Source organism: Aspergillus bombycis, assembly GCF_001792695.1.
Source record: "Aspergillus bombycis strain NRRL26010 chromosome Unknown contig00014, whole genome shotgun sequence".
NCBI classification, from domain to species: Eukaryota; Fungi; Ascomycota; class Eurotiomycetes; order Eurotiales; family Aspergillaceae; genus Aspergillus; species Aspergillus bombycis.
Window position 1 is genome coordinate 175134 of NW_019170016.1, and position 24585 is coordinate 199718.

The following is a 24585-nucleotide window of genomic DNA, read 5'->3' on the forward strand; positions in this document are numbered from 1 at the left end:
ACATGGTTACTAGCGGGGGATATATAATCGCTGTCCCATGAGTTCGAAGAGGTATAATGTCATACACGATTTGCATGAGGGAATTGTCACATAGCCGTGGTCACGTAATACACCCAAGTACGGAGTAGTTGAAGTAGTTGTAGTTGTCAGAAGAGTAATGGAAGGCTACCAGTCAGATGGTCGCCACGTGATGGAACGACACGAGGTACTAACCGGAGTTGTGTTTCTCCTCCCCCATTGACCAATGACGGAAGCCCAGACCACCGATTGGTGGCGTCCATGCGATAAGCAGAATGACGGGCGTCTGATTGGGTTCCGGCTATCCGGGGTATGTATCTCCAGCCAATTGGAGATACGGGCATATTGCAAAAGGGGGTTCTTCATGACACAATTGGCTGACCCAAGAAGTTTTTCATCACCTCTCACGGTACTTTAGGTACTGGATGGAGTCCTGAGCTTCCAAGGTTGACGTCGGACTGAGGCTTCCATTCCAAGCCTGAGGAACTAAGATATTCTCGCCGAAAGCTTATTCACCTGACGCTGTGCGTTTTAGCCTCCGGTTCTTTTTCCCCTTCCTTTCCCCTTCCCTTTCCTTCGTTCTCCTTTTAACACTAAATGAGCCTGTCTGCCAATCCCAACCCCGGCTAGATCCTACATACATGGATAGATAGCGCGATCGATACAATCGATCAGGAGAAACGAAACACCATCCCATGTTCGCCCTAAGAATCTATGCCACGCTTCACCCCCGAGAATGACGGCACGGGTTTAGCGCGGCAACTGACCGATCCGCTCGTCGCTCAATATGTCTACTCCGTCTTTATCGCTCTCGCCTGGTGTAATGCCCTCGAGCTGGTGGTCCTCTGTCTCAATACGTTCAAGCGCTATGCCGGCACCTACTTTTGGAGTCTCTTCGTGGCCTCCATCTCCATCATCCCCTTTGGCCTGGGATATCTCCTGAAGATGTTTCATATCACCTTCACCAACGGATATCTCGAGTTAGCTATCACCGACATCGGCTGGGTAGGTATGGTCACCGGCCAATCCCTCGTCCTCTGGTCACGTTTGCACCTCGTCGTTCACAATCGCAAGGTGCTCAAAGGCATTCTCTACCTCATTATCATTGATGGTGTCCTCCTCCATACCGCGGCGACCACGCTCGAGTTCATGAACAATGGTCTCTCCCACATTCACAACGTGACGGTGGCGTTCGGTATCATGGAACGAATTCAGGTAGTGTGGTTCTGTGTGCAAGAGCTTCTAATCTCCTCCGTATACATTATGGAGACCGCTAAATTACTGCGGCTGGACCACGGAGGGCCGTCGCGCACCATTCTCACGCAACTAATCATCGTCAATGTGGCTATCATGGTGCTCGATTTAGCGGTGGTGGCGGTTCAGTTCGCGGGCTATTTCACCTTACAGGTCACCACGAAGGTGCTGGTCTATAGCATCAAGTTGAAGCTGGAATATATTATTTTGGGACGGTTAGTTGACGTTGCACATATCCGATCACAGCCAGCGACTCCACGATTTCGATTTTGATCGTGTGCGGGGTTCTATGGACATCTAGAACCCGATTTTAGAGGCGAGTCGATCCGTCGGCATGTCGCCGCCCCGACATTCCGTCTGGCATGCCAGACCAAAATCTCACTCGCCTTAACGCCGAGCAGCTCCGAGAGGTGGGAGTGGGGGCCATTCTGATGTTATATGTTGCAATGGACAGCCACATTTTCCAAGTTCTTTTACAACCACACTAATTCCTACAGCAAGTGGCGAATCATATCACCATCTAGCGACAATGGCGTCCTTGTTGACCGCTGTCGGTCTCACTCAAGCCCCTTTGTCGGCGCCCATTCCTAATTATGGCCCGGGCTTCCTCATCTTCCACTTCGCCTTCGCCTATGGCGTCCTCTCCTCGCGCACCCTCAAACAATTCTACGGCATTGACCACCAAGAATCTCCCCGTCAGGACCTGAACAAGTACGGCGAGGCGGCCGTCCGGGACGGCAAAATTACCCGGAAGCAGCTTGAAATGCTCCAGCGCAACGAAGCGGCGCATGCCAACTCCGTGGAGAACTACACTCTCCTCGTCGCCGGCATCACCCTTGCCACTTATGCGGGCGTACCACGAACTACGATCAATGCGGCAGGCTTGACGTACACTGTGGCGCGGATACTCTATGCAATCAATTACATTACCGCGGAACGGCGACGCCCCGCTATGTGGCGAGGCCTCTTTTGGTGGGTTGGCAATCTGAGTTGTCTGACACTGCTGTGGAAGGCTGGGCAGGCGCTCAGTGAGTAGGTGGCTTCGCGTTTGGAAAACAGGGCATTGCTTCTGTCTTCATAATATATGATGACTTCAACTTAATCCTAGAACCTATAAATAATAGCTGATCTGTATAATAAAAACAAAAATATCCTATATCTCAGCATCCAACAAAGTAAAGATATGTTCAATCATGTATCGAACATAACCAATCATTATAATGCGAATAAAACTGGGAATTCCCGGCATAAGAGCTTCAACAGTTAATGTGATATTGAACTCTCCCTAAAGGTACAAGACAAGCGTTTGCAGTGATCCAATACCGAGGATCGGCCGTGACTAGCGCAAAGCCACATACTTCGAACTAGATAGGTATAACAGATACTTATATTTCCTAATGGAAGTCAGAGATCCCAAGTTTAGCTTGGGTATTCCTCTTGAATTGTCACTGCGATTTTGTACGGTTTATCAGACTGTGCCCACTCCGAAATCGACCGCACGATAGTGCAGATGCTATATGTTACTTGCATATTCGTATATGGCTTTCTGATTAGACATGCACCACTTTTCTATCTATACCTGTTTAATGTAGGCTTCCAGGGAATGCAGGCGTATATGACATGGAATCCACCTCACCAACGAAGCGCTCGCTTGCATAGCTAGATGCTCAGAATAGCGGTTAGGCTCTACGAGAAAACAGATCCTTGCAAGACCAATATTCAACAGTTATGGCCAGGAACTCAATACGATTCTTCTAAAGTATGCTGGGTCATTAACAATACGTTCGCCGCGTAAATCATGCCTTTTTCCCTGGAACCTTTAGACGAGTCGGCAACATACCTGCAAAGATTTGTACCGCTATAACAGCTAAGCGAGTGTCCTTCATTGTCTCAAGCTTGCTCTTCCTCCTCCTCTTCTGGGATCAGTCTCTGCCGTTCTTCGTCGCATTCCGCTCGCCTCTCTTCCCTCCATCGTTCCTCCGCGATATATACAAAGGTCACCAGGGTTGTACCCACAACGAGGCCAGCTGTGGCAAGGAAGATATTAATTGGGATTGGGTTGCCGTGGAACGGACCGTGCGTTAGGTAGTCCAACAAGTATTGAGCGAAGTTGACGAGGCCGGAAAAGCAAATGATCGTTCCATAAACTCTGCCGAACGTTCCGAAGCCAAAGACTTTAGTCGCGTAGTCACTGTTGAGGTTTAAGTAGTTAGTATTGCTGTTGCGTAGATATGTGACACAAGCGGGTGCACTTACGACATTGCCGAGTAGTAGTATGGTCTTAGGAGAACAAAGAGGATGACAGTCAGATAGCCCGTCCATACAGCGGGCACAGAATTCAACACGCCGGTAGTTGTGGTCAGGAGCACGATCACTGCCAGCGTAGCGGGCACACTGAGATTATCAAGCAGGAGCCCAATAAAGGGCGTGGAAAGCACCCCCCCAACAGGCAACGCAACATCGAAGAAGTCATTGATCGTTCCGGCCTGCCGCTCTGAGCGGAGCATAAATTCGTACTGCGATCGCACGGTTGCAATGAAATAATTCATGCGCAACATCTGTAGGACTGTCATGAGAAGGATCAGGATGAACCATGGTGTCTTCATCTGTGCGTGGGCCGGTAAACCATGCAAGACCCCCCATACCCGGCTCGTTTCATGCCGCTCTTCCTCCCATTCCTGGCGTTGTTTACGCTCCCTCTTGTCTCCGAAGACTTTGTCGATCTTGCGTAGTTGATCCTTCCGATGCTTCGCGCGGTCCGTCCGGACCTGCCACAGCTCTGAATTGCTTTCAATCTCGGTATCCGAGTCATGGACATCCTGCGTAATGTCCTCGGCTTGCTCAATCTTGACTTGCAACTGTTGTGTGGTTTGGTAGTCGTGAGTCGGCATAATCGTAAGCAATGCGACGAGAATACAACCGGGTACTGCTAGGTAAGCCAGGAAGAACCGCTCCGGGGAATAGGTCCCTGGATTTTTCTCATACGCCAGACGATAGAAGAGGTAGACCGCTGCGGATGCATCGAATGCGCCCGTGACAAGCGCGACAATAGTTCCGGTGTACTTGGGGAACGCATTGGCGATTCGAAAAGATGGGACAAAAATGAACGTGCCTCCCAACGCCAACATCAAGTTTGCCGCGATATAACCGTCCACGCCACCCGAGAAAGAAAAGGCCATAAGCAGACTACCAGCGGCCAAAACTATGCAGCCGATAAAACCACACCATCGAGAGCCATAGCGATCGAGGATCGTTCCGACCGGAAGAGCGGACACATTCGCCGTGATAGAGCCGACCATGAAGAATAAGTTTAGGCTGAGAACGCGTGTGAGACGGACGAATTGTAAGCTGGAATGGGGAGAACGTACCGAAGATCTTGCGCCCTACATACGTTGCCCTCCTTGGGCAACACCGCCTCAGTGCACAGGTTCCGGTACACGCCTTCATTGATCATCACCGGCTTCAGCGCCGCGAAGCCGAACACGATTCCAGAGGCGCACCAACAAGCCAACAACGTCACAATCACCTGAGCTTAACAACGGGTCAGTGTCTTGATGCGCCCACCATGGTCTCTCTTACCCACCGAGTCGCTTTGCGGTTGACACTCTGTAAGCCGGAGTCGCCGCTTTCGTATCTAAGCGCTCTTCCACAGGAGGCGGCGGTAAGACATCGTAGCTGATTTCGCGCCGGATGGGGGTGGAGAGGATACTCGCCGTCTCGACGACGTCCACATTATCCACCCCGTCAATGGCAGACACCCGTTGCACTAGGGACATGATACTATGGTGTGAGGCTGCGCAACTGAGGCGCATTCAAGTAAATGAGAGGCAGTAATTGGATGGATTTACATATTCTGTCAAGCAAAGAGAAAGCGAGTGTGAATGATGCAAGGAATATATGTCTAGACACTGAGCGATGGGGCCCGGTGGTACCTTCTGGAACGGTCTTCCTCTTTGGGAGGAGGTTGGATTTCACCGCCTCAAAAACAAGGAATACAAGGACTTTACATCAAGCATGAAATCATCTTATCAATCTCACGACTCCACTCGCCCGAGTTAGCGTATATCACCACATTTTACAAGGACATGGTCTTTCCACCAATTTTCATAACTTCTTTCTTTTTCAACATTATACTATTCCTCTTGTGACAAAAGATTCTTTATATTTATATAAAAGACATTGATTGAGCCAAAACGCGCCCCAAATGCTTTCTGTGCATTGCAGCTTTAAATGCAATGGCACTCGATCCTTCCTCTATATATAGATAGAGACATCTACTATCCCAGTGCCATGATAGGGTCCCATGTTTACCACTCCAAGGAACACTCAAGCCCCCGAAGATTTTCAAGCAGGAAACACACTGAAAGTAGATAAAATAAAATAAACTAAAAACTAAAAATCGGGAAAGGATCAAGAACATGGCCAAGTCGACTGGAAGGGTGTGCCTGCCTGAGGTGGGCATCGGCCGGGTCCAGGCCTTCTGGCTAAATTCTCAACACATCAACACATGCATCACCTGATGTTTTTACACGCACTGCAGATGTTATTGTTGTTTGTTTTGTTTCTCTTTATTTCCTTCCACTTGCGATATGATTACATATGACCCGAAATGAAAAGGGTTAATCGCTATTGTTATTTCCACCTCCACACTTACCATCCACTGTAATACTTCCAGATACATAGCCTCAGAGGACTTACTAGACGTCATACATTCTTGACAAATATAATCTAGATAATTGTTTTTGATATCTTCTCTAGTTGAGTCAGATTGGACTCCCTCACCATGGGTGGCGGGCCATTGATTTGAGGGCTGTCAGAATAATCCGAGAGATTCCTACCAGGCATACAAATAGACATGTCCCCAAAAGTCTATGGTATCTATTAATGCTCGGATGAGTTCTATATTGAACTGAAATATATTATGGTATGGATCTCCAAAGAGCCGGGTTAGGTTGATATCTACCAGTAGCTGTAAGAGATACAGCCGGGGCTCTGTATTCCACAAGACCAAACATATAATTCGGGATCAACGATCCTGAGTGCCCTGGAGTCACCTACATAGTATACTGCCATTGCAACCGCCGTTACAGTAGCGCGAAGAAGCAGATTGCTAGTGAGATTACAAGCTATACTGATCAGCTTTGAAGGAGACCGTGATCATTGCATTGGATTATTATTTCCTTTGGGCCCGTTCTAACAAGCTCCATTGTTTCCTAGAGAATGATATCCCTATTGAGGACGCCGCCAAAGTATTCTAAGAGATAACCAATTGTCATTCCTGTCCTTATCGAGGCTGCTTTACCCACGCCGGTCACTCCTGTCGATTGGGAGTTTGGCGGCTGGTACGCAGAATACTGGGCAGATACCAAAGCACCCTATGTATAACTTAATATGCCTGGTTGGTAGGAGGGGCTAGATTCTTCCATAACAAAGTATGATGAGAAGTTGGAAGCTGGAGGGATCCACTGGATACAATGTGACTAACCTGGAATGTTTGTTTATACGTTTAATGCCTGAGGTTGTATTGGACGGTCGTGGACCAAGGCCGAAAAGATAAGGGCAGGAAAAGAACAGCGCCAAGCTGAAAATGCCGGTCAGCGCCATCAGACAGTTGAAGGCTGGTGATCAGAGAATGGTTTGTCATATTCATTGCACCCACGGATATAACTATACGCTGTACTGTCTCTTTTTCTGCGATTTGTTCTTTATCCTATACGATCTGCAGTGAGCTGGGTTGCACTGAAAGCCGCGAGAATGCCTCAGGCAGCACATGGACCGTAGGGGCCGCCGAAGGATTATGAGATACAATCAGCCAAGGCAGGGCACTCTCACTTGTTCCTCTGGTACTGTACAATGAAATCGTATTTCTGGTGAAAGCCGAGGTGTAATGATTTTCGGCGTGTTCCGTCTTGGACGGACGGACCCTTGGTCGCAACGCCTCCTGAGGGGTTCTTAGACCTAGTAACAATGCACCGGTGATGGTCTGAAACCGTATCCCCAGACACTCTCGGGAAGTGGGCCAGCACCCTGTCAAATCAAGGTGGAATTGCAATCCGTAACCCCTGGGGCGGTAGATGGTGAAATTTGATGCCAGAGGAAAAGGAGGGGTTGATCGCGAATGATGCTGATTCTTAGTCTACGAATTGTAGCTTTCAAACCACATAACTCAAAGCCAACATCCCTGTGTATGTGATGTTCTTATCTTTATTTATTTACCCTTTTTTTTTTATTATTATTCACTCCCCCCTTTCTCGATCTTTCCACCCTTTCCTACATTGCATTCTTGTGGTTGTGCTGTTGCTGAAGAGATGTACTCCGCAGGGTTGCATCGGGGGTGGCCAATCGGCGACATATATAGTAACGCATGGATGCCCATTTCACCACCCGGAAGGCTAAAGGGTCATTGATGATCTGAACCGTCTGGTATCTTGAGTTACACGGCGTATCTCCTTGGTCCCTTGATGCTTGATCAATAGGCACGTCATGCGTGATAGGAACCAATCTACGGAGTACTACCAAAGCACCAAGCACTCTGAGACAATGCTCATCCACATCTATACGATCTGGTCTTAATTATGCCAAAAAGTTCACAGGAAGACTAAAATCTAAAAATACCACGGAATCTACGGAGTAGTATCTTAAACTAACGCTGCATTATGGAGACGGATCCCACCGGAAATTCTAGAATAAAAAGACTATCTACACCGTCCCTTAGCCTTGTCAATCGTTGTCCAACGTGTTCAACCGCCATCTTGTGATCAGCACAACGAAGTGCCCTGGACTGGTCGAAAAGGAAAGGGACCCTTCTCTCTCACTGTGATCTCCACTTTTTAATTTTTTTTTCCCTTTTTTCTTGGCAGTGTGACAAGCGTTTCACGGCTGCTTCTCAACCCCAGCCGACCAACCTCCTGCCCGGAGATGCTGATTGAAATGTCATCTCCAAGGCAAGAAAATGTCAGTTTCCCGCCACGGTCCATACCGGATGACTGCACCCGTTGTCCATGAATGTGCCGTCATAAGGATTCATTCACTGATCGAATGTTGAAGCCCCCCTCGGCTATGCGCATGTTGTGGCCCACAGTGGGGTAGGCATTCCTCAAGCAACACAAATCAGAAGACATGGCACAACCCGCAACGTCTGGAGAACGGCCACTGAGAGATCGGGAGAGGCACTGGGGCGACTCCACCCGGATGCGCGTCGCGCGATCATGAAGGGAGGCACTGCTCCCTGGGGAAGGCCAATGGTGATGGACCGTCGGTGTCAGCCACCGCAAAGAATCATGTTCAGGATTGGTTATTGCCGGGATGAAATTGCGTTGCTGCGTTCGGATTGAGTGTACGATGTCGTGCCTGGGATGAGAGCTTTAGGGTTTTTCCCTCCCGGTAGGAGTGGCAACTGACCGATGGATAATATTGATAGGCTTTGTCGTGTACCTCAGGCACCCAAGGGATGACTCGAGGATATTCCTGAAGGGGTTATCGATCGACAGTTTTCTTTTTCTTTTTCTTTTTTTCAGGTTGTGGGCCACGTAGAGTAAGCTGATGACGGAGCAACCGAGAAGGCATCACTATAGAGAGGTATTGTATTAGTCGAATGACACTGTCTCTATTCTTTCTTTTCTTTTACTTTTACTTTGTTTTGGTTTGTTTTGGTTTGGTTGTTCTATTCTATCTATTTTCCTGCTCAATTTCATTCTAGTCTATAGTTTAGTTTTCTCTCTCTAATTTGGTTCTGATGCCATGGGGTCTCATGTATTTGTTGTTCTTGATCTCGAGAGGGAGAAGGTCCTTCCAAGCCACACCCATCACTGCGCCCCCTTGCAGGCTACCTAGGCAGTAGTGTTTGTGCACGCCTGAACAGGAACAATACTATGAGATTAATCAAATATTTCTCTAAAATACCAAAAATAATACTCCAGCTCATTGATCAACCTTTTTTTAATTTTCTTTTTCCCTTTTTTCCCTTTTATTTTTTTTTTCCCTTGCCATGTCCCTGCACGGATCCAATGATCATAGCAGGATCTCGCCGTTCCGGGCAGTTGGGTACTTGTCGTCCCCTTGAAAGAATTAAATTAGAATTAATCCACGTAGGAATAATGAAATTGGAATTTATATATAGAATGCATCCATGGTTCCACACGCACGGCTGCTGACTGACCAGCCTTCGTACCTTCCCATTTATTCTTGTATGGGGGGGGATTTCGATCTCTTTTCTGGACCCTTGGAGATTTTGAATTTTCTTTTTTTCTTCTTTTCCCCCCTGTTTAACAATTGAAGCCCTTGTTCTTCTTCCGTCCTTTCTTCTTCTTCGTCCTTCCTCACCCAACGGATCGAACGAACTGACCCTACGCCGATCCTTGCCGGGTCCCCTACCTCTCGCTTTGGTCCCTCGCTCGCGGTCTCCTATGCAGCTTCGCTTATAGGATACGGAAAGGAAAACGCTCGTTATAATTGGGGATCGGATAGATAACCTTTCTTGTCGACTGTTGACGGTGCAACTTTCGCCCACACCGTCGAGATGGGACCCGTACGGCCCAACTCCACACACTCTCCTCAGCCAAGCCGGAGCAGTTTTTACTCGCATACCAATCCCTCTCGAACTGTAAGTGTGATCCGCGCTACCACCACCTGCAATAAACTGGACGCTTGTTTGCTCTGCTCGTATTCCTTTCCTTTCTTTGCCTCTTTTCTTTTTGCTCTCTTCTACTTTTCTTCTTGTCTTCGGATCCCCCTCCTTGCCATCCGATGAATTTCTGTTTTGGCAGAGCTCCATTTTCGCCCGTTCTAATGCCTCCTCAACCGGAACAGCAAACGCCCGGTTTGTCAGACCGAGACGAACAGGAGCAATCGTCGCTTCTGCGCCATAACCACCCCAGTATCTACGGCGTTGAGGACCCCAGTCTGTCGTCCGATTCACTACGCCGCTATACCCTCCATGATCCCGGCGTCACCGTTTTCGCTGCGCCCCCCTACCAAGAGTCCGAGGCGGCCGAAGTCTACGATGCCACGGGCATGTCGGAGACGAGCGGGATAAAACTCGATACCTTTCATCAGCCACAGAGCATCAGTAACCGATCGGGTCTGCGCCGTTATGGAACCCGTAAGATCAACCTCGTGCAGGGCTCCGTCCTGAGCGTCGACTATCCGGTGCCTAGTGCCATTCAAAATGCTATTCAACCCGAATATCGTGAAGCGGAGGAGGCGTTCTCGGAAGAATTTACGCATATGCGGTGTAGGTCCTTTCGTACAGCAGCATCAAGAGACTGGTCGGACTAATCCCTCCCGTCACAGATACGGCGGCCACTTGTGACCCAGACGAATTTACCCTGCGAAACGGATATAACCTGCGCCCGGCCATTTACAACCGTCACACCGAGCTGCTGATCGCCATCACTTACTACAATGAAGACAAAGTTCTGACCGCCCGAACCCTGCACGGCGTGATGCAGAATGTGCGCGATATCGTCAACTTGAAAAAGTCTGAATTCTGGAACAAGGGAGGTCCCGCCTGGCAGAAAATCGTCGTATGTCTTGTCTTTGATGGAATCGAGCCGTGCGACAAGAACACACTGGATGTGTTGGCCACGGTCGGAATTTACCAAGATGGCGTGATGAAAAAGGACGTCGACGGCCGGGAAACGGTCGCTCATGTTGTAAGTTTTGCACGTCCCCGCCAAAGGCTGGCACCGTCCCAATAAGTCGATGGGCACGATGAATCAATGGGACTGACCGGAATAGTTCGAATATACCACGCAGTTGTCCGTCACCGCAAACCAACAGTTGGTTCGCCCGCAAGGCAACGACCCCTCCAATCTCCCCCCGGTCCAGATGATTTTCTGTCTCAAACAGAAGAACAGCAAGAAGATCAACTCTCACCGCTGGCTCTTCAACGCCTTTAGTCGAATTCTGAACCCGGAAGTCTGCATTCTGATCGACGCGGGAACCAAACCCGGCAAGAAATCGCTACTGGCCCTCTGGGAATCTTTCTATAACGATAAAAACCTCGGTGGCTCGTGTGGTGAGATTCATGCTATGTTAGGAAAGGGCTGGCGGAAGGTCCTGAATCCGCTAGTCGCCTCGCAGAACTTCGAGTATAAGATCTCCAATATTCTGGACAAACCGCTAGAAAGTGCCTTCGGCTATGTCAGTGTGTTACCCGGTGCTTTCTCAGCGTACCGCTATCGCGCCATTATGGGCCGCCCCTTGGAGCAGTATTTCCACGGAGATCACACGCTCTCGAAGCGTCTCGGAAAGAAAGGTATCGAGGGTATGAATATTTTCAAAAAGAACATGTTCTTAGCCGAAGATCGAATCTTGTGTTTTGAGCTGGTGGCTAAGGCCGGTTATAAATGGCATTTATCGTACGTCAAGGCATCTAAAGGTGAAACAGACGTGCCGGAGGGTTCGGCCGAATTTATCGGTCAGCGACGACGTTGGTTGAACGGCTCCTTCGCCGCCGGTTTGTACGCCATGATGCACTTCGGACGAATCTATCGCAGTGGACACAGCTTTATTCGCATGTTTTTCTTGCATATTCAAATGATCTATAACTTCTGTCAACTGATCATGACCTGGTTCTCTCTCTGTATGTCCCCACCCACACCCCTTGCCCTGCACGAACAATCTCGTCCGCTGACTTTGATGGTCGTTCAGCATCCTACTGGCTCACCAGTTCGGTGATTATGGATCTCGTCGGTACGCCTGCTGCCGCTAACCAGAACAAGGGATGGCCGTTCGGCAATGATGCTTCCCCCATCATCAACACCTTCCTCAAATACGGCTATATCTTCTGTTTGATGCTGCAGTTCATCCTGGCGTTGGGAAACCGACCGAAAGGGTAAGTCTTGCTGCCGATTGTGATAAGTCGTGGGAAGCCTGCTAACCTCTTCCTGACTAGAACACGACTGCCTTACACCCTCTCTTTCCTTTACTTCTCCATCGTTCAGATATATATTTTGGTCCTGTCGTTCTACCTGGTCGCTAATGCTTTCACGGGTGGCATGATGGACTTTGATTTTGACCACGGCGCGAGCGGGTTCTTCTCGTCGTTCTTCGCTTCCGATAGCGGTGGTATTGTCCTGATCGCCTTAGTTTCGACCTACGGCATCTATGTCATTGCTAGTCTGCTCTACGGTGACCCATGGCACATTCTCACCAGTTCGTGGGCCTACTTCTTCGGTATGACGACCTCGATCAACATTCTGATGGTGTATGCCTTCTGCAACTGGCATGATGTCTCCTGGGGTACCAAAGGGTCCGATAAGGCCGAAGCCTTGCCATCGGCGCAGACGAAGAAGGAAGACGGCAGCAAGCAGCAGTTCATTGAGGAAGTGGATAAGCCGCAAGCGGATATTGACAGCCAATTCGAGGCGACAGTCAAGCGTGCCCTGACGCCGTGGGTGGAACCAGAAGAAGAGGAATCCACCAGTCTGGACGATTCATACAAGAACTTCCGTACGATGCTTGTGCTGCTCTGGGTGTTTAGTAACCTGATTGTGGCTCTGTTGATTACGGCCACCGGTGTCAATTCTCTGTGTTTGACGGTATGCCTTTCCATCGATCGCACCCCTACTGATACTAACGAGTCGTACAGAACACCTCCACCACGAGAACCTCGTGGTATTTCCGAGTCATCCTGTGGGCCACGGCTGGACTGTCATTCTTCCGATTCATTGGGTCCATGTATTTCTTGGCCAAGTCGGGTATTATGTGCTGCGTAAGCCGCCGTTAATTGAAATGCTGGGCTTGTATAGTACTTCACACCCGATGTCCTGCTGGGCATCGTGGTGTCATAATTGGAAAATCTTTCATGTATTAACGCATATGAGGACGGGGATTGTATATAGCCGATGATAATAGACTCATGATGACTTTAGCGATCACCGATGATCCGGTAGAAACAGTTCCCGAAGTAATTGATGTGACCTATCTCATACTTGCAGAAGATCTTCAGGGGCCTGCAGGAATCCTGGTCTCTTCTTCAGTCTGACCTATCTTATGTATTTGGGCATACGCATTTGTCGAGTGACGGGATCAAAGTTCACGAATCAGATATGTGTTGTAGTCGATTTCGGAGCAAGGAAAATGCAGTTGCAGGGAGAATGGCAGCCGAGAGGTTAGTAGGTAAAGATTAGAAAGCATCGAATACTTGCCCTGTAGACCCGTGACCTTCGGAGCCTCAATGTTTTCTTTCCTTACCATGGCGGGTCAACCGGGTTTCCGTCTAAGCAACAAACATATACTTCCCCTGTCCCTTACTGCACCTCAAGATTGCGCAAACTCAGGTACAGTGGGAGCACTATGTATCGGACGAATCAGAAAAGCCAGTCCACACCCGTGTCCTGCTGTTATAGCTAGAATCGCGAAGCGAGAAATTCTTCCATCCCATCCACCTCAAATATCAGCAGATAGTGGAGTCGGATTGCTTCATCTATCTCCACTGGCAAAATTGAAGTTCACTCATGACTCTGGCTATTGGACGGGGGACATTCAGAGACCGACAGATCCGGATGGATACAGAGGTGTATCCTTGATGTCTTTCTTTATGTCTCTCGGTATTCGAGACGCTGTGGGGCGGGTGGAGAAGCACGAAATCTCTCGCGTGGATAGTCCCAAAGACACCCGATCGCCTTCCCACGGCCCGTGTTGTCGTTCTTGAACCTCACTGGCAGACGGACGGTCGTGGTTCCTGGACAATGCATATCCTGATAACGAGTCGTATGCCGCTCTGCATGCACGAGATGTGCAGGCTTTTGAGCCAGCGGCAATCATCCGTAAGTGCAGGGCATCGTACCTTTTTGCCAGTTTATGTTATTTTATTTTGCTTTACTTTTGCCCCCCTTTTCCTCAACGTACCTTACTTTGTTCACAGAGCAAACTATCTAACTTGAGAAGAGTTGTCTGTCGCCGGAGAGTTCTCAATCTTCCCAGGTGCGCGTTAAGGCAATCCCTTGCAGGATAATGACCCCTTGGGGACCGATAATAAGGGATTGAACTGGGATGCTAAGCTCACGTTCCTCGCCTTAGCGTAGGCTGCCCCATGTCTTAGTTTAGTGCTTCTCTCCACTCTAGTAGCTTAGCCATTGCTTGTCCAATCCCATTCCCATCCCGCATCACGCTCTATTCGTGACCAAGGCTGTCAAGTGAAAACCCCACCCATGTGGCCTCCACTTCATATCGTTTTCTTTGTCGATAGGGCTGTCATCCCGTCTCCGGTGGCTTCCACAAATGACGCTTTGTAAAGATGGATGGTGATAGGCTGCCCTTGGTCGGTATGAAGCCGAAGTCACTCGTGCCTCGACAGATATGCGCTTCAACCCGACGCACAGCGCACGTGGCATCCGAATGGGATAAAAATATAGCTCCTCCGGTGGGATATATAAGCCTCGCCCTGGCCGGGCTAAAATTCCTTAGCAAGTAGCATTTGTTCAAGCACACGACCTCAATCGGAGAAATCGGAGAGCAATCATGAAGTCCGCCGCCCTGCTTACTGGTCTCGGCCTCTTGGCCTCTCTGGGTCTTGCTAGTCCTGTCACGTCCGAGTATACGAGCGTGCGAGAGGCTCCTTTCGGATACAAGCCTGGTTCTAAGGAATCTATTGAGAACCTGAAGGACAAGGTCGAGAACATTGTCTGGCTTATTCTCGAGAACAGGTTTGTGTGCCCTTGTGATGGTCATATGTTGAACGAACAATTCCCTCCTCATTTCCAGCCAGTTGCATGTGAAGACAAGCACTAACATCTGGCTCAGATCCTTCGACAACATCCTAGGAGGCGTGCGCCGCCAAGGACTCGATAACCCGATCAACAACGGACCTTTCTGCAACTACAAGAATGCGAGCGACCCATCCTCTGGAAAGTACTGTACTCATGCCAAGGACTACGATTCCGTGTTCAATGACCCCGACCACTCCGTGACGGGTAATAACTTGGAGTTCTACGGGACTTACACCCCAAACAATGGTGCAATTGCTAGTGGCAAGGTCGTCGCCGACCAGTCCGGCTTCCTCAACGCACAGCTCAACGACTACCCCAAGCTGGCCCCAGAAGAGGCGACACGCCAAGTAATGGGATACTACACGGAGGAGGAGGTTCCGACGCTTGTAGACCTTGTGGATGAGTTCACGACTTTCAACAGCTGGTTCTCGTGTGTTCCAGGAGTAAGTATGATGAATTTATATAATTTTTTGAATTTCACTAACCCATTCAAAAGCCCACCAACCCGAACCGCCTGTGCGCTCTGGCAGGAACCTCTGCTGGACATGGCAAGAATGATGATGACTTCCTGAACTATGGCATCGCTTCTAAGTCCATCTTTGAGGCCGCTAACGAGAAGGGCGTGTCCTGGCTCAACTACGATGGCACCAACGGAGAATTCGAGCCGGATTCCCTCTTCTTCACCTACGTCAACCAGACCTCCCGGTCCAACGTGGTGCCTGTCGAAAACTTCTTCCAAGACGCCTACTTGGGTGTCCTGCCCAAATTCTCTTACATTAACCCCTCCTGCTGCGGCACCAACACGAACTCCATGCACCCCACCGGCAACGTCTCCTACGGTGAGGTCTTCGTCAAGCAGATCTACGACGCCATCCGCCAGGGCCCCCAATGGGACAAGACCCTGCTCTTCATTACCTACGACGAGACTGGTGGCTTCTACGACCACGTCGCTCCCCCGCTCGCCGTCCGCCCGGATAACCTGACCTACACGGAGACTGCAAAGAACGGCCAGAGGTACACTCTTCACTTCGACCGTCTGGGCGGCCGCATGCCGACCTGGGTTATCTCCCCTTACAGTAAGAAGGGATATATTGAACAGTACGGAACGGACCCCGTCACAGGCAAGCCCGCTCCTTACAGTGCTACCTCCGTCCTCAAGACTCTCGGATATCTCTGGGATATCGAGGACTTCACCCCTCGTGTCGCCCACTCTCCCTCTTTTGATCACCTGATCGGCAAGACTTTGCGTGAGGATGCTCCTATTGCTCTCAAGACTCCCCATACCTTTTCGATATAAGTCTCCATGCCTGAAGTGAGATGGAATTAAAAGTGATGATGAACGTTCGGACTCCAGTGAACGATTAGATGTTATAGAACATTGTTTGCTTATAGCTACGCCTAGAGCGATCACGATGATGATAAGATATAGCTGGGTTATTTCTATATTGTATATTCATTAATGAAAGACGTTGATATTGAAATGATATCTAAAAAGAAAATGATCTGTCGCATGTTTAACGCATAGAAGAGCCCTAGGTTTACCATGACTGCGCTCAGATAGCTTACTAGGGAGCTACACTCATACAAAGCCAGCCTCTGGATTCAAAGCCTTATCTGTTCCATTAAAGCTTGGTCAAATTGCAAATCTCAGCCACCAAACTCACTACGAAGCAGACCCCAACCCACTACCCCTAACCAGAGGAAATTAGATTACTCTATGCTTCCATCACAGCGAATCACCCAAAACCGCCTTCACCACCTCCTCAAGATCAGCCTCCGTCTTGAACCCCAGCCCAAGAAGCTCATTATCGACCTTCTTAAACTCCCCACCATATCCCTCCGCAAACACTGCCCGACACAAAAGACCGACAATAGACGGTAAATCCGTGTTCCCCTTCGCCCACTCCTCCCGCGCCTTAGCCTCCAGCTCGGCCGTACTAACGTCCACTGGATTCCACTTCCGCTCGGGAGCTAGTTTCTGGATGATAGTATAGACCTGGCGCTGAGTGGTGACTAGATCATGCACATAGACGGGTCGATTCTTCGTCTCGTCGAAATGCGTCAGGACTCCGACCACCGCCTTCGCGATCGTGGCTAGAGTAGTTGTACTAAATGGCCGGTCACCACCATCATAGAAGGGAGGTATGTCAGTCCTGAAATCAACAAAGAACCCGGCCCTAAGGCCCCAGTCAAGGAAGGGTCCATGGCGGACCAAAGTGTACGTGAACGCAGGGTTCTCTGCCGCTTTCGCTTGGAGAGCCTTGTGGACGGCGATCTTGGACTGGTAGATGGGCAATGTGGAGCCTTGGGATTGCCCACATCGGCGCTGAATTCGGAGGGGATGAATCTTTTAACGCCCGCGGCGATCGAAGCGTCAATTAGGACGTGCTGGACGTCCATGGCGGCGGTTGTTAGGTGGAGATGACGGCGTCTTGGCCGTTCAGAGCGGCGGTGAGCTCCGGGATGGAGTTGTAGTCGACGGGGATCACCCGGACAGTATCGGGGAATCGTGCTTTGGAGGAGTGTCTGGTCAGAACGGTGATGTTGAACTTGTTGGATTCGATGAGCGCGTTTAGGACTGGGGTGCCGAGGTCACCGGAGGCCTTTGCTTGTTAGAACTTAGGTGTGATACTGGTTCGAAGGGGTGGGAACTTACACCGGCAATTGCAACGCTTCGAATCGCAGACATGGTTGGAAGATCTGACTAAAATATCAAGAGCTTGATTGGGAGATGATGAGGTTATGCAGTGCACTCGGGATGGTGTTAGATGTGATTCTTGGGAAGTGCAGAGTGTGGTGGGCGACAGACTTTATATAATGCCATTTCCTAGCTGCCACTACCTGATTATTAGTATTACTACTGCTTACGCTATACATCGCTCGAAGATTCTACCGTGCGTAGAGAAAGGACCCTGTACATAATTCTCTCAACCCTAGGATTCCGATACTACTAGTACTAGTAGTAGTATGAAATGGGTGCGGATGCAGGTGCGGACCGCTAAACTTGAATGGGACTAGTGCAATAGATCTCAAACGGAGAGCAATTAGTAACCCACTTTGATTTTATAACCGCGTACGGAGTACAATGGAGTATAGTACTTAGCAGTCATCAAGTGGGGCGACAATGTAGGTCATCTGAGACCTTTATGAGCTGATGACCAAGAATCTAGTGGGTACTTAAATCCATACCGAGACGGAGCCCCTACTCATCCGCACCTGCATCCGCACCGTCACGATACGCGATGAGCAGCCATGCGAATCGCGTCTGTCTACGCTGCAGGACGCAGAAGCGTAAATGTGACAAGCTACTTCCAGTGTGCTCTTTGTGTAAAAGGTAAGCCCACCTCGCGGAAATGGCCCGTTCCGCTTACATATACTACTATCTGTACTAAATTGAACACCAATAAGACTCAACCGTGTCTGCTGCTATACGGAACCAAATGGAATAGTTGGAACCGGAGACTCTCCCGAGGATGTATCCTCAATTTCGCTACCAGTGCCTGATATAGCTCAGCTTACGTCGATCAACATATCTCATACTATCAGAACGCAAGTCTTGACCATCATTGGGGATGAAAGTAGGATTCGATCGGTAGCCGCGGTATACTTCCGGACAATCCATCCATGGTTTCCCATACTAGCTGAAGCGCCATTTTACGACCGTCTGTCTCACATCCTTACTCATATGAGTCCGGATCTCAGCTTGCTCACGCTCTGCATGACCCTTTTGGGTGCGAGCCCAGTCAATGATGAGATATCACCCCGCACGCGCTCCCTATACATACTAGTGAAGGGCTACATTGCATCATTAGAGGCGATTGACATCAATTCATTGGAGCTGCTGCAGTGCAGGCTACTACTCACTATATTCGAAGTGGGCCACGGCTTGTACCCTGCAGCATATATTTCCATGGGTGCAAATGTTCGGGCAGCAGTGGCCCTCGGGGTGAATGAAGCATCGAAATCCCAGCTAGAAAAAACGTTCAAATCCTCAGAGAGAGTGGACGAGGCTCGATTTACATGGCGTGGTATTGTCATAACAGACAGGTTGGCCCCGCCCCATCTCCGTTCTCATGTTAAGCACTACTCACAGATCTGTACCTCCATTGTGGCCTGCCGAAGCCCGCTCTCTTCCACATGCTTTACTATTCCTTTGAATGAACGCTAACGATTGGATCATGAAACTGTGATTAGATATGTCTCCTTAGAGAGTAATAAAGGAACTATTATCCCGAAACCTCTACTGTCGGGAGCCGTCGGCGGGAACGACGCAAGTACTGCGACTGGGAAGTGCAATTCGGATTTCTAACGTTGTGATAGGACTCTGACTCGTTCGACCTGGCTTTAACACCATCGAAACCTCTGTACCATTTCAATAAACTAGCTCAAGCTTCACGCATACTCGAACAAGTGCTCACGCATGTCCACGACCCAGTTCAGCACATGGAATTCTTCAATGATGAAGCTATACAGATTTTAAAGACACTCAGCTCATTCAGAGGGACTGTACAAGATGAATACACCATCCCACATAGTCTGTGCTACAGCCCAGTTGCCATATCCCGCAGGTACTGTCGAACCCCATCGCCTACCCCATCGCCTACAGCATCCGGGGGAGACTAACATGGAGTTAATCCAGCGCCTTGATGACTATCCTAGAGTTTGGCTGCAGCTTTAAGGCCCCAGGCTTGGCGTCCTGTACCGCTGGGTCGTACAGACTTATGCAAGACATAATTGAGGAACTTGTTAATGCATCCGAGAGCTTCGCGGCACAAATCACACCGATTGACTTAGAGGCGTTGCCCGTATTTGTAGTGCATTCTATCTACAAGGCAGCTCGGATATTGCTGGGTGTACTAAGAGGTAGCCCGAAGTTCGATTTTAGGAGAGCAGTATGTGCTTTAGAAAGAGTGCTCCAATGCATGAGCACGCGATGGATGACTGGGAGTATGTATTATAGTCCTAGGTATAATTCAAGTATGGCTAACTGGACATCAGACCGATACCTTGAAGATCTGAAGAGAGAGATGACCGCAAATTGAAGTTTCAAACGTTCTTACTCGGGAAGACGACCTCGCTCCCTCATATCACTTATCCAATCACTTTTTACTTCCTTGTAGAACCCCTCGTCAAGCAGGACCTCAAGTCCTACCAAAGCATTGGCCTTTCCAGCTCTCAGTGACTCTGTATGTGCGAAGTCTGTGCCTGCCGCTTTCTGGAAGGACGGAGTATGAGGCATATCCGTCGCGTTGATGCTGAACAATGTCTGGATACCGGGCTGAATATAAGAACAATTTCCGAAATCGCTAGAGATTTGCAACGTTAGCCCCTTTTGCAACGAGTTCGGAGTTGTGTTCCGCCTTGCAACATACGAGCTACCATTCTGGTCCACTTTGGCTGATAGGTCTGAGGGAGGAAGAATATCTGCCGGTGTGAGGCCTAGATCATTGATCATGTAGTGGGTATAGCGGTTCGCTAGAACCATGTTGGTCACGACGTCTTCATACAGTGCATCCCTGAGTGCATATATTAGTATATAGGCATTACATAGCCTGTATAATATGCATATCGACGCACCAAAATAATTCAACAGTACAGCCTGTCGCCGCTGCAGCTCCATCGAAAATGGGTATGACGCGGCTTCGGAGACGCTCCAACGCCTTCGAGTCAAACGCACGCAGAGAAAAGCTGCCTTCAGCGTAGTCAGGGATGATATTGGGTGCCCTTCCAGCTTCAAGGATGACTGATTGGATGCTTTCCGTCTTCTGGATTTGTTGACGAAGTAGCCCTAGACCGTTATATGCCATCACAATGGCATCGCAGGCATTATTTCCATTCCACGGCGCAGCTGCCGCGTGTGCCGCCTTTCCGTAAAACTTGGCTCTGAATTTCCATGACGCCTTTGTCACAGTCCTCGCAGTCGAGAAGTCCGGCATTGCATGTGTCATCAGGACGACGCTACAGTCCTTCCACGCGCCATGGTTTGCCATGATGTATTTACCTCCGCCGGTCTCTTCAGCGGGCGTACCCATCACGATCAATGTTCCTGGTATCTTCAATGCCTTCATGGCGGTAGAAGCCCCGACCGCTGATGCCAGCGTTGATGTGGCAATGAGGTTGTGACCGCAGGCATGGCCAAGTTGAGGAAGGGCATCTACGAATACGCTCCCTCGTTAGCAGAGAACGAGTGTATGAGCTATTGACAGACTCACCGTATTCGGCATTGTAGCAGACCGATCTTTCCCCGGCTGTGACGGAAAAGCGTGCCTCAAACGCCGTGGAGATACCGTATACTCCAGTTTGTACAGTCCAGCCTTGGCTCTCAAACCATTTGGCTAGCAACCGACAGGCTTTCTCTTCTTTGAACCGCACCTCGGGATTATTCCAGATCTGTGACCGTTATTCCATAGGTGCTTACAATATATGAGAGATTGACGAAATTTACCTCCAAATTTAGCCGACGCAACTCTGACGAGGCCGAGTCGATAGCCTCCGAGACCAGTTGGATAACATGCTTCGGAATGCCAGTGTCCTCGCTACAGTGTTGGTTGATAGAATTGGTTGCCATGATTGCAATGAATGATATGGTGTTCACGGGAATAGCAAAGATCCGTGCTAAGGAAAGATCGATATATTTATCGCTCTTTATATGCTTATTCGAACGCATCATTCACCCTTTGATAGCCAGTGACGGATCGGATCGGGCGGGCCGACCGACAGTATAGATCGGCCCGGCCGACGCAGATAATCATAACCCCCATCTCCTCATTCTGGTCTCTTTAACTTCAGCCAAGAACCTGTCAGTCTAACCGTACGGTTGTCTTGACCAGTGGCGGGGGCAGATGATATCCTTTCGTTTATCGTCGTCTTGGCCAAGTCGTAATGTAGTCGTTGTGTATATAACATGGAACTCCCCTTGGGAATAGACTTATCTCCCGGGCAGATGGTACTGCTGGGATATAAATACTGTATATTATATCAATCTACCAAATCTTTCCAAGGTCCTCGTTCGGAAATATACGACGCGAGATACGATGTTGCACATCGGCACCGAGAAGTCAGGCACGCTTGACACTAAAGCATGCGACCTTGCTCCACAGCAGCCGGACATTTCACTGGGCACGGTGCATAGGACAACGGATGATGCCCCGTACACTGAAGCAGAGAACCGAACTGTGCTGCGCAAGATTGACTGGTTTCTTCTTCCCTGGGTAATCATTGGATCATGTCTGCCAGGTGCGACCGTGCTGATGTTATTTCACTTAGCTTATGGGCACGTACCTCATCCAATTCGTGGATAAGACATGTATTTCATATGCTGCCCTGTGGGGGATGAAAGAGGAGGCCCATCTAGTGGGCGACCAGTATTCATGTATTCATGTTCCTTAAGCATTGTCTTTTTGATAAGACGGGCTAATAATAGTCTACAGGGCTAACGACAATATTCTACTTGGGTTATCTTGTGGGTGAATTTCCCATAAATGTCCTCTTTCAAAAGATGCATATCACAAGGTCCTGTGGGGTTTTGATGTGAGTTATTGCCACTTGGATACATTTGAATATCATTCATGACATCGCTGACGGATGCTAGGTTTCTTTGGGGGGCCATTCTTCTTTGCATGGCAGCTGCAGATAATTTCTCCAGTTTGATGCCTGTTCGTTTCTTTCTAGGTGTCTTGGAAAGTGGGGTTAGTCCCTGCTTTGTACAGTTAACATCAATGTTCTACAAAAGGTGTGGTCCATCCTGGATTGGATATATGTAGATACTGATCGTGATAGAAACGAGCAACCTCTTCGGACCGGCATTTGGTTCTCAATGAACGGGATTGCTCAAGTGGTTGGGGGCATTGTGGCTGTCCGTATTCCCAGACAAATATAAAAGGAATAGATGACTGATGACCCTACAGTACGGGATTGGGCACATCAAGAGCGATATACCGGTTTACAGGGTAGGCCAAGAGGCCCTCTGCATTTATATCAGATCGCTAAACCTGATCTTCCAAAACATATAGTTCCCCTTCTTGATTTTCGGCTCTGTCACAGTTGTCTGGGCCGTGCCCTTCTTCCTCTTTGCTGCTCCAAGCCCTACCGCAGCGAAGTGGTTATCTCCAGCAGAGAAGGATGTTGCCATCAAGCGAGTAGCAGAGAACAAGACCGGTCTGGACAATAAGGAGTTCAAGTTCTATCAAGCACGCGAGGCTTTTATAGATCCTCAAGTGTGGATCTTGATACTTTTTGTCATTGCAAACAACATTCCTAATGTATGCGAAGGATCTTCAATTGACATGCTGTCCAGACGCAGCTAACTATCTATACAGGGAGGCCTCAGTGCATTCGGACCGCTCATTATCGAGGGGTTCGGTTACTCAAAGCTTGGAACTACACTCCTGGGAATGCCTTTCGGAGGAGCACAGGTTCTTGCCCTTCTCATTACCGGCTTCCTTGCAGGAACGATTAAAAACTGCAGAATCATCCTTATGTGCGGTGGTCTTGTCGTCGCTATCCTGGGAATGAGCCTTATGTACGCTCTTCCAGAGGAAAATAAGATTGGTCGCCTTCTGTGCGTTTACCCACGAGATCTTCGGGATTCCCTCACAAAGGGTTACTGCTGACTGGCAACCCAGCGGATACTATCTTGCCATTGGGTTTAGTGCAACCTATGTCCTTTCCTTAGGCCTGATCCAAGCAAACATCGCCGGACGAACGAAGAAGACTGTCGTCACCGCCGCTCTTTTCATTGCGTATGATTGGTCATGGACAACCCCATCACTATCGTGTTTTCTAATATGGTATAGGTACTGCATTGGCAATCTGATCGGGCCCCAGCTATTCTTTGAAAGAGAGGAACCACATTATCGGTCCGGGTTCATTGCCATGATTATTTGCCTGGCCCTGGATTTCGTTCTTCTTATGCTACTGCATAGGTTGTACGTGCTAAAGAACAAAAGGGTAAGCTGACCAACCATCAGGTCCACGGCGGGTGGCTAACTTCTGATACAATATGTAGCGAGACGCAGCACAGTCCTCGATAGAAGTCGACCTTGATGGTATCTCCGGCTTGACTGATCTGACCGATGTAAGACTGTTTCTATATGAACCATTAGCAATTGCTAACACAGATCTGATGTAGATGGAGAACTCTTCCTTCCGCTATGTTGTTTAGGAATTAGTACCTCTGCATAGTATTTGCTGCTTTCATTATTTATCATGTCAAGCGATGATGTCTTTTGATGCTTACCTTTGCCATTCCAGGTTTCGTATTGCAAGTATGTGGTAGCTCAACAGGCATTTAATCCTATTTGTATCGGCCTATTCCAAAGCCATATCTTGCGTTCTTGCACGAGTCATGTGAACTTTAGGAGTGAAAACAATTCCGTTGTCAAAATGATCCTGGTCTGTCTTCAAAACTTCCAGTTGATAATGTCGGGTCGCGGGGGCAACTGCAGCAGATTTCCGAAGTTCCCTCACGAAAACGACCTGTAGCCAACCCCTCCATGCTGTATGCTCGGGCTGGCTGCGAACATTTAAGACGGCAGGTCTCCTCCTGATCTCTTCCTGAGTGGAAGGTCATTGTTACGGTATTTCTTTTCTTCCTTCT

General features: G+C 49.1%; 8 protein-coding genes across 8 annotated transcripts; 5 read left to right on the forward strand and 3 right to left on the reverse strand.

Annotated features, from left to right (window-relative positions):
- Positions 1–732: 732 nt before the first annotated feature.
- ABOM_001998 (uncharacterized protein) lies at positions 733–1545 on the forward strand (the record flags this gene model as incomplete). The annotated part of the gene is made up of 1 exon (XM_022529128.1): positions 733–1545. One exon carries the CDS (start codon positions 733–735, stop codon positions 1543–1545), a length of 813 nt encoding a protein of 270 aa, XP_022392461.1.
- A 256-nt stretch (positions 1546–1801) lies between these two features.
- On the forward strand, positions 1802–2308 carry ABOM_001999 (MAPEG family protein; the record flags this gene model as incomplete). The annotated part of the gene is made up of 1 exon (XM_022529129.1): positions 1802–2308. One exon carries the CDS (start codon positions 1802–1804, stop codon positions 2306–2308), a length of 507 nt encoding a protein of 168 aa, XP_022392462.1.
- An 854-nt stretch (positions 2309–3162) lies between these two features.
- Positions 3163–5048, reverse strand: ABOM_002000 (putative MFS transporter; the record flags this gene model as incomplete). Its single annotated transcript, XM_022529130.1, has 4 exons — positions 3163–3463; positions 3529–4587; positions 4641–4803; positions 4856–5048. 4 exons carry the CDS (start codon positions 5046–5048, stop codon positions 3163–3165), a joined length of 1716 nt encoding a protein of 571 aa, XP_022392376.1.
- Positions 5049–9790: 4742 nt separating this feature from the next.
- chsC (chitin synthase C) lies at positions 9791–13003 on the forward strand (the record flags this gene model as incomplete). The annotated part of the gene is made up of 7 exons (XM_022529131.1): positions 9791–9874; positions 10081–10504; positions 10564–10925; positions 11011–11857; positions 11926–12109; positions 12170–12815; positions 12866–13003. The coding sequence occupies 7 exons, from the start codon at positions 9791–9793 to the stop codon at positions 13001–13003; spliced, it is 2685 nt and encodes an 894-aa protein (XP_022392375.1).
- A 1736-nt stretch (positions 13004–14739) lies between these two features.
- ABOM_002002 (putative phosphatidylglycerol specific phospholipase C) lies at positions 14740–16284 on the forward strand (the record flags this gene model as incomplete). Its single annotated transcript, XM_022529132.1, has 3 exons — positions 14740–14924; positions 15022–15430; positions 15484–16284. The coding sequence occupies 3 exons, from the start codon at positions 14740–14742 to the stop codon at positions 16282–16284; spliced, it is 1395 nt and encodes a 464-aa protein (XP_022392378.1).
- Positions 16285–16713: 429 nt separating this feature from the next.
- On the reverse strand, positions 16714–17676 carry ABOM_002003 (oxidoreductase CipA-like protein; the record flags this gene model as incomplete). Its single annotated transcript, XM_022529133.1, has 3 exons — positions 16714–17334; positions 17414–17590; positions 17644–17676. 3 exons carry the CDS (start codon positions 17674–17676, stop codon positions 16714–16716), a joined length of 831 nt encoding a protein of 276 aa, XP_022392377.1.
- Positions 17677–20043: 2367 nt separating this feature from the next.
- Positions 20044–21555, reverse strand: ABOM_002004 (M20 family metallopeptidase; the record flags this gene model as incomplete). The annotated part of the gene is made up of 5 exons (XM_022529134.1): positions 20044–20293; positions 20360–20503; positions 20565–21141; positions 21200–21377; positions 21433–21555. The coding sequence occupies 5 exons, from the start codon at positions 21553–21555 to the stop codon at positions 20044–20046; spliced, it is 1272 nt and encodes a 423-aa protein (XP_022392380.1).
- Positions 21556–22021: 466 nt separating this feature from the next.
- On the forward strand, positions 22022–24150 carry ABOM_002005 (uncharacterized protein; the record flags this gene model as incomplete). The annotated part of the gene is made up of 12 exons (XM_022529135.1): positions 22022–22198; positions 22254–22359; positions 22418–22517; positions 22579–22719; positions 22767–22842; positions 22895–22936; positions 23000–23248; positions 23306–23547; positions 23612–23728; positions 23783–23936; positions 24010–24063; positions 24118–24150. The coding sequence occupies 12 exons, from the start codon at positions 22022–22024 to the stop codon at positions 24148–24150; spliced, it is 1491 nt and encodes a 496-aa protein (XP_022392379.1).
- Between the last annotated feature and the right edge of the window lie 435 nt (positions 24151–24585).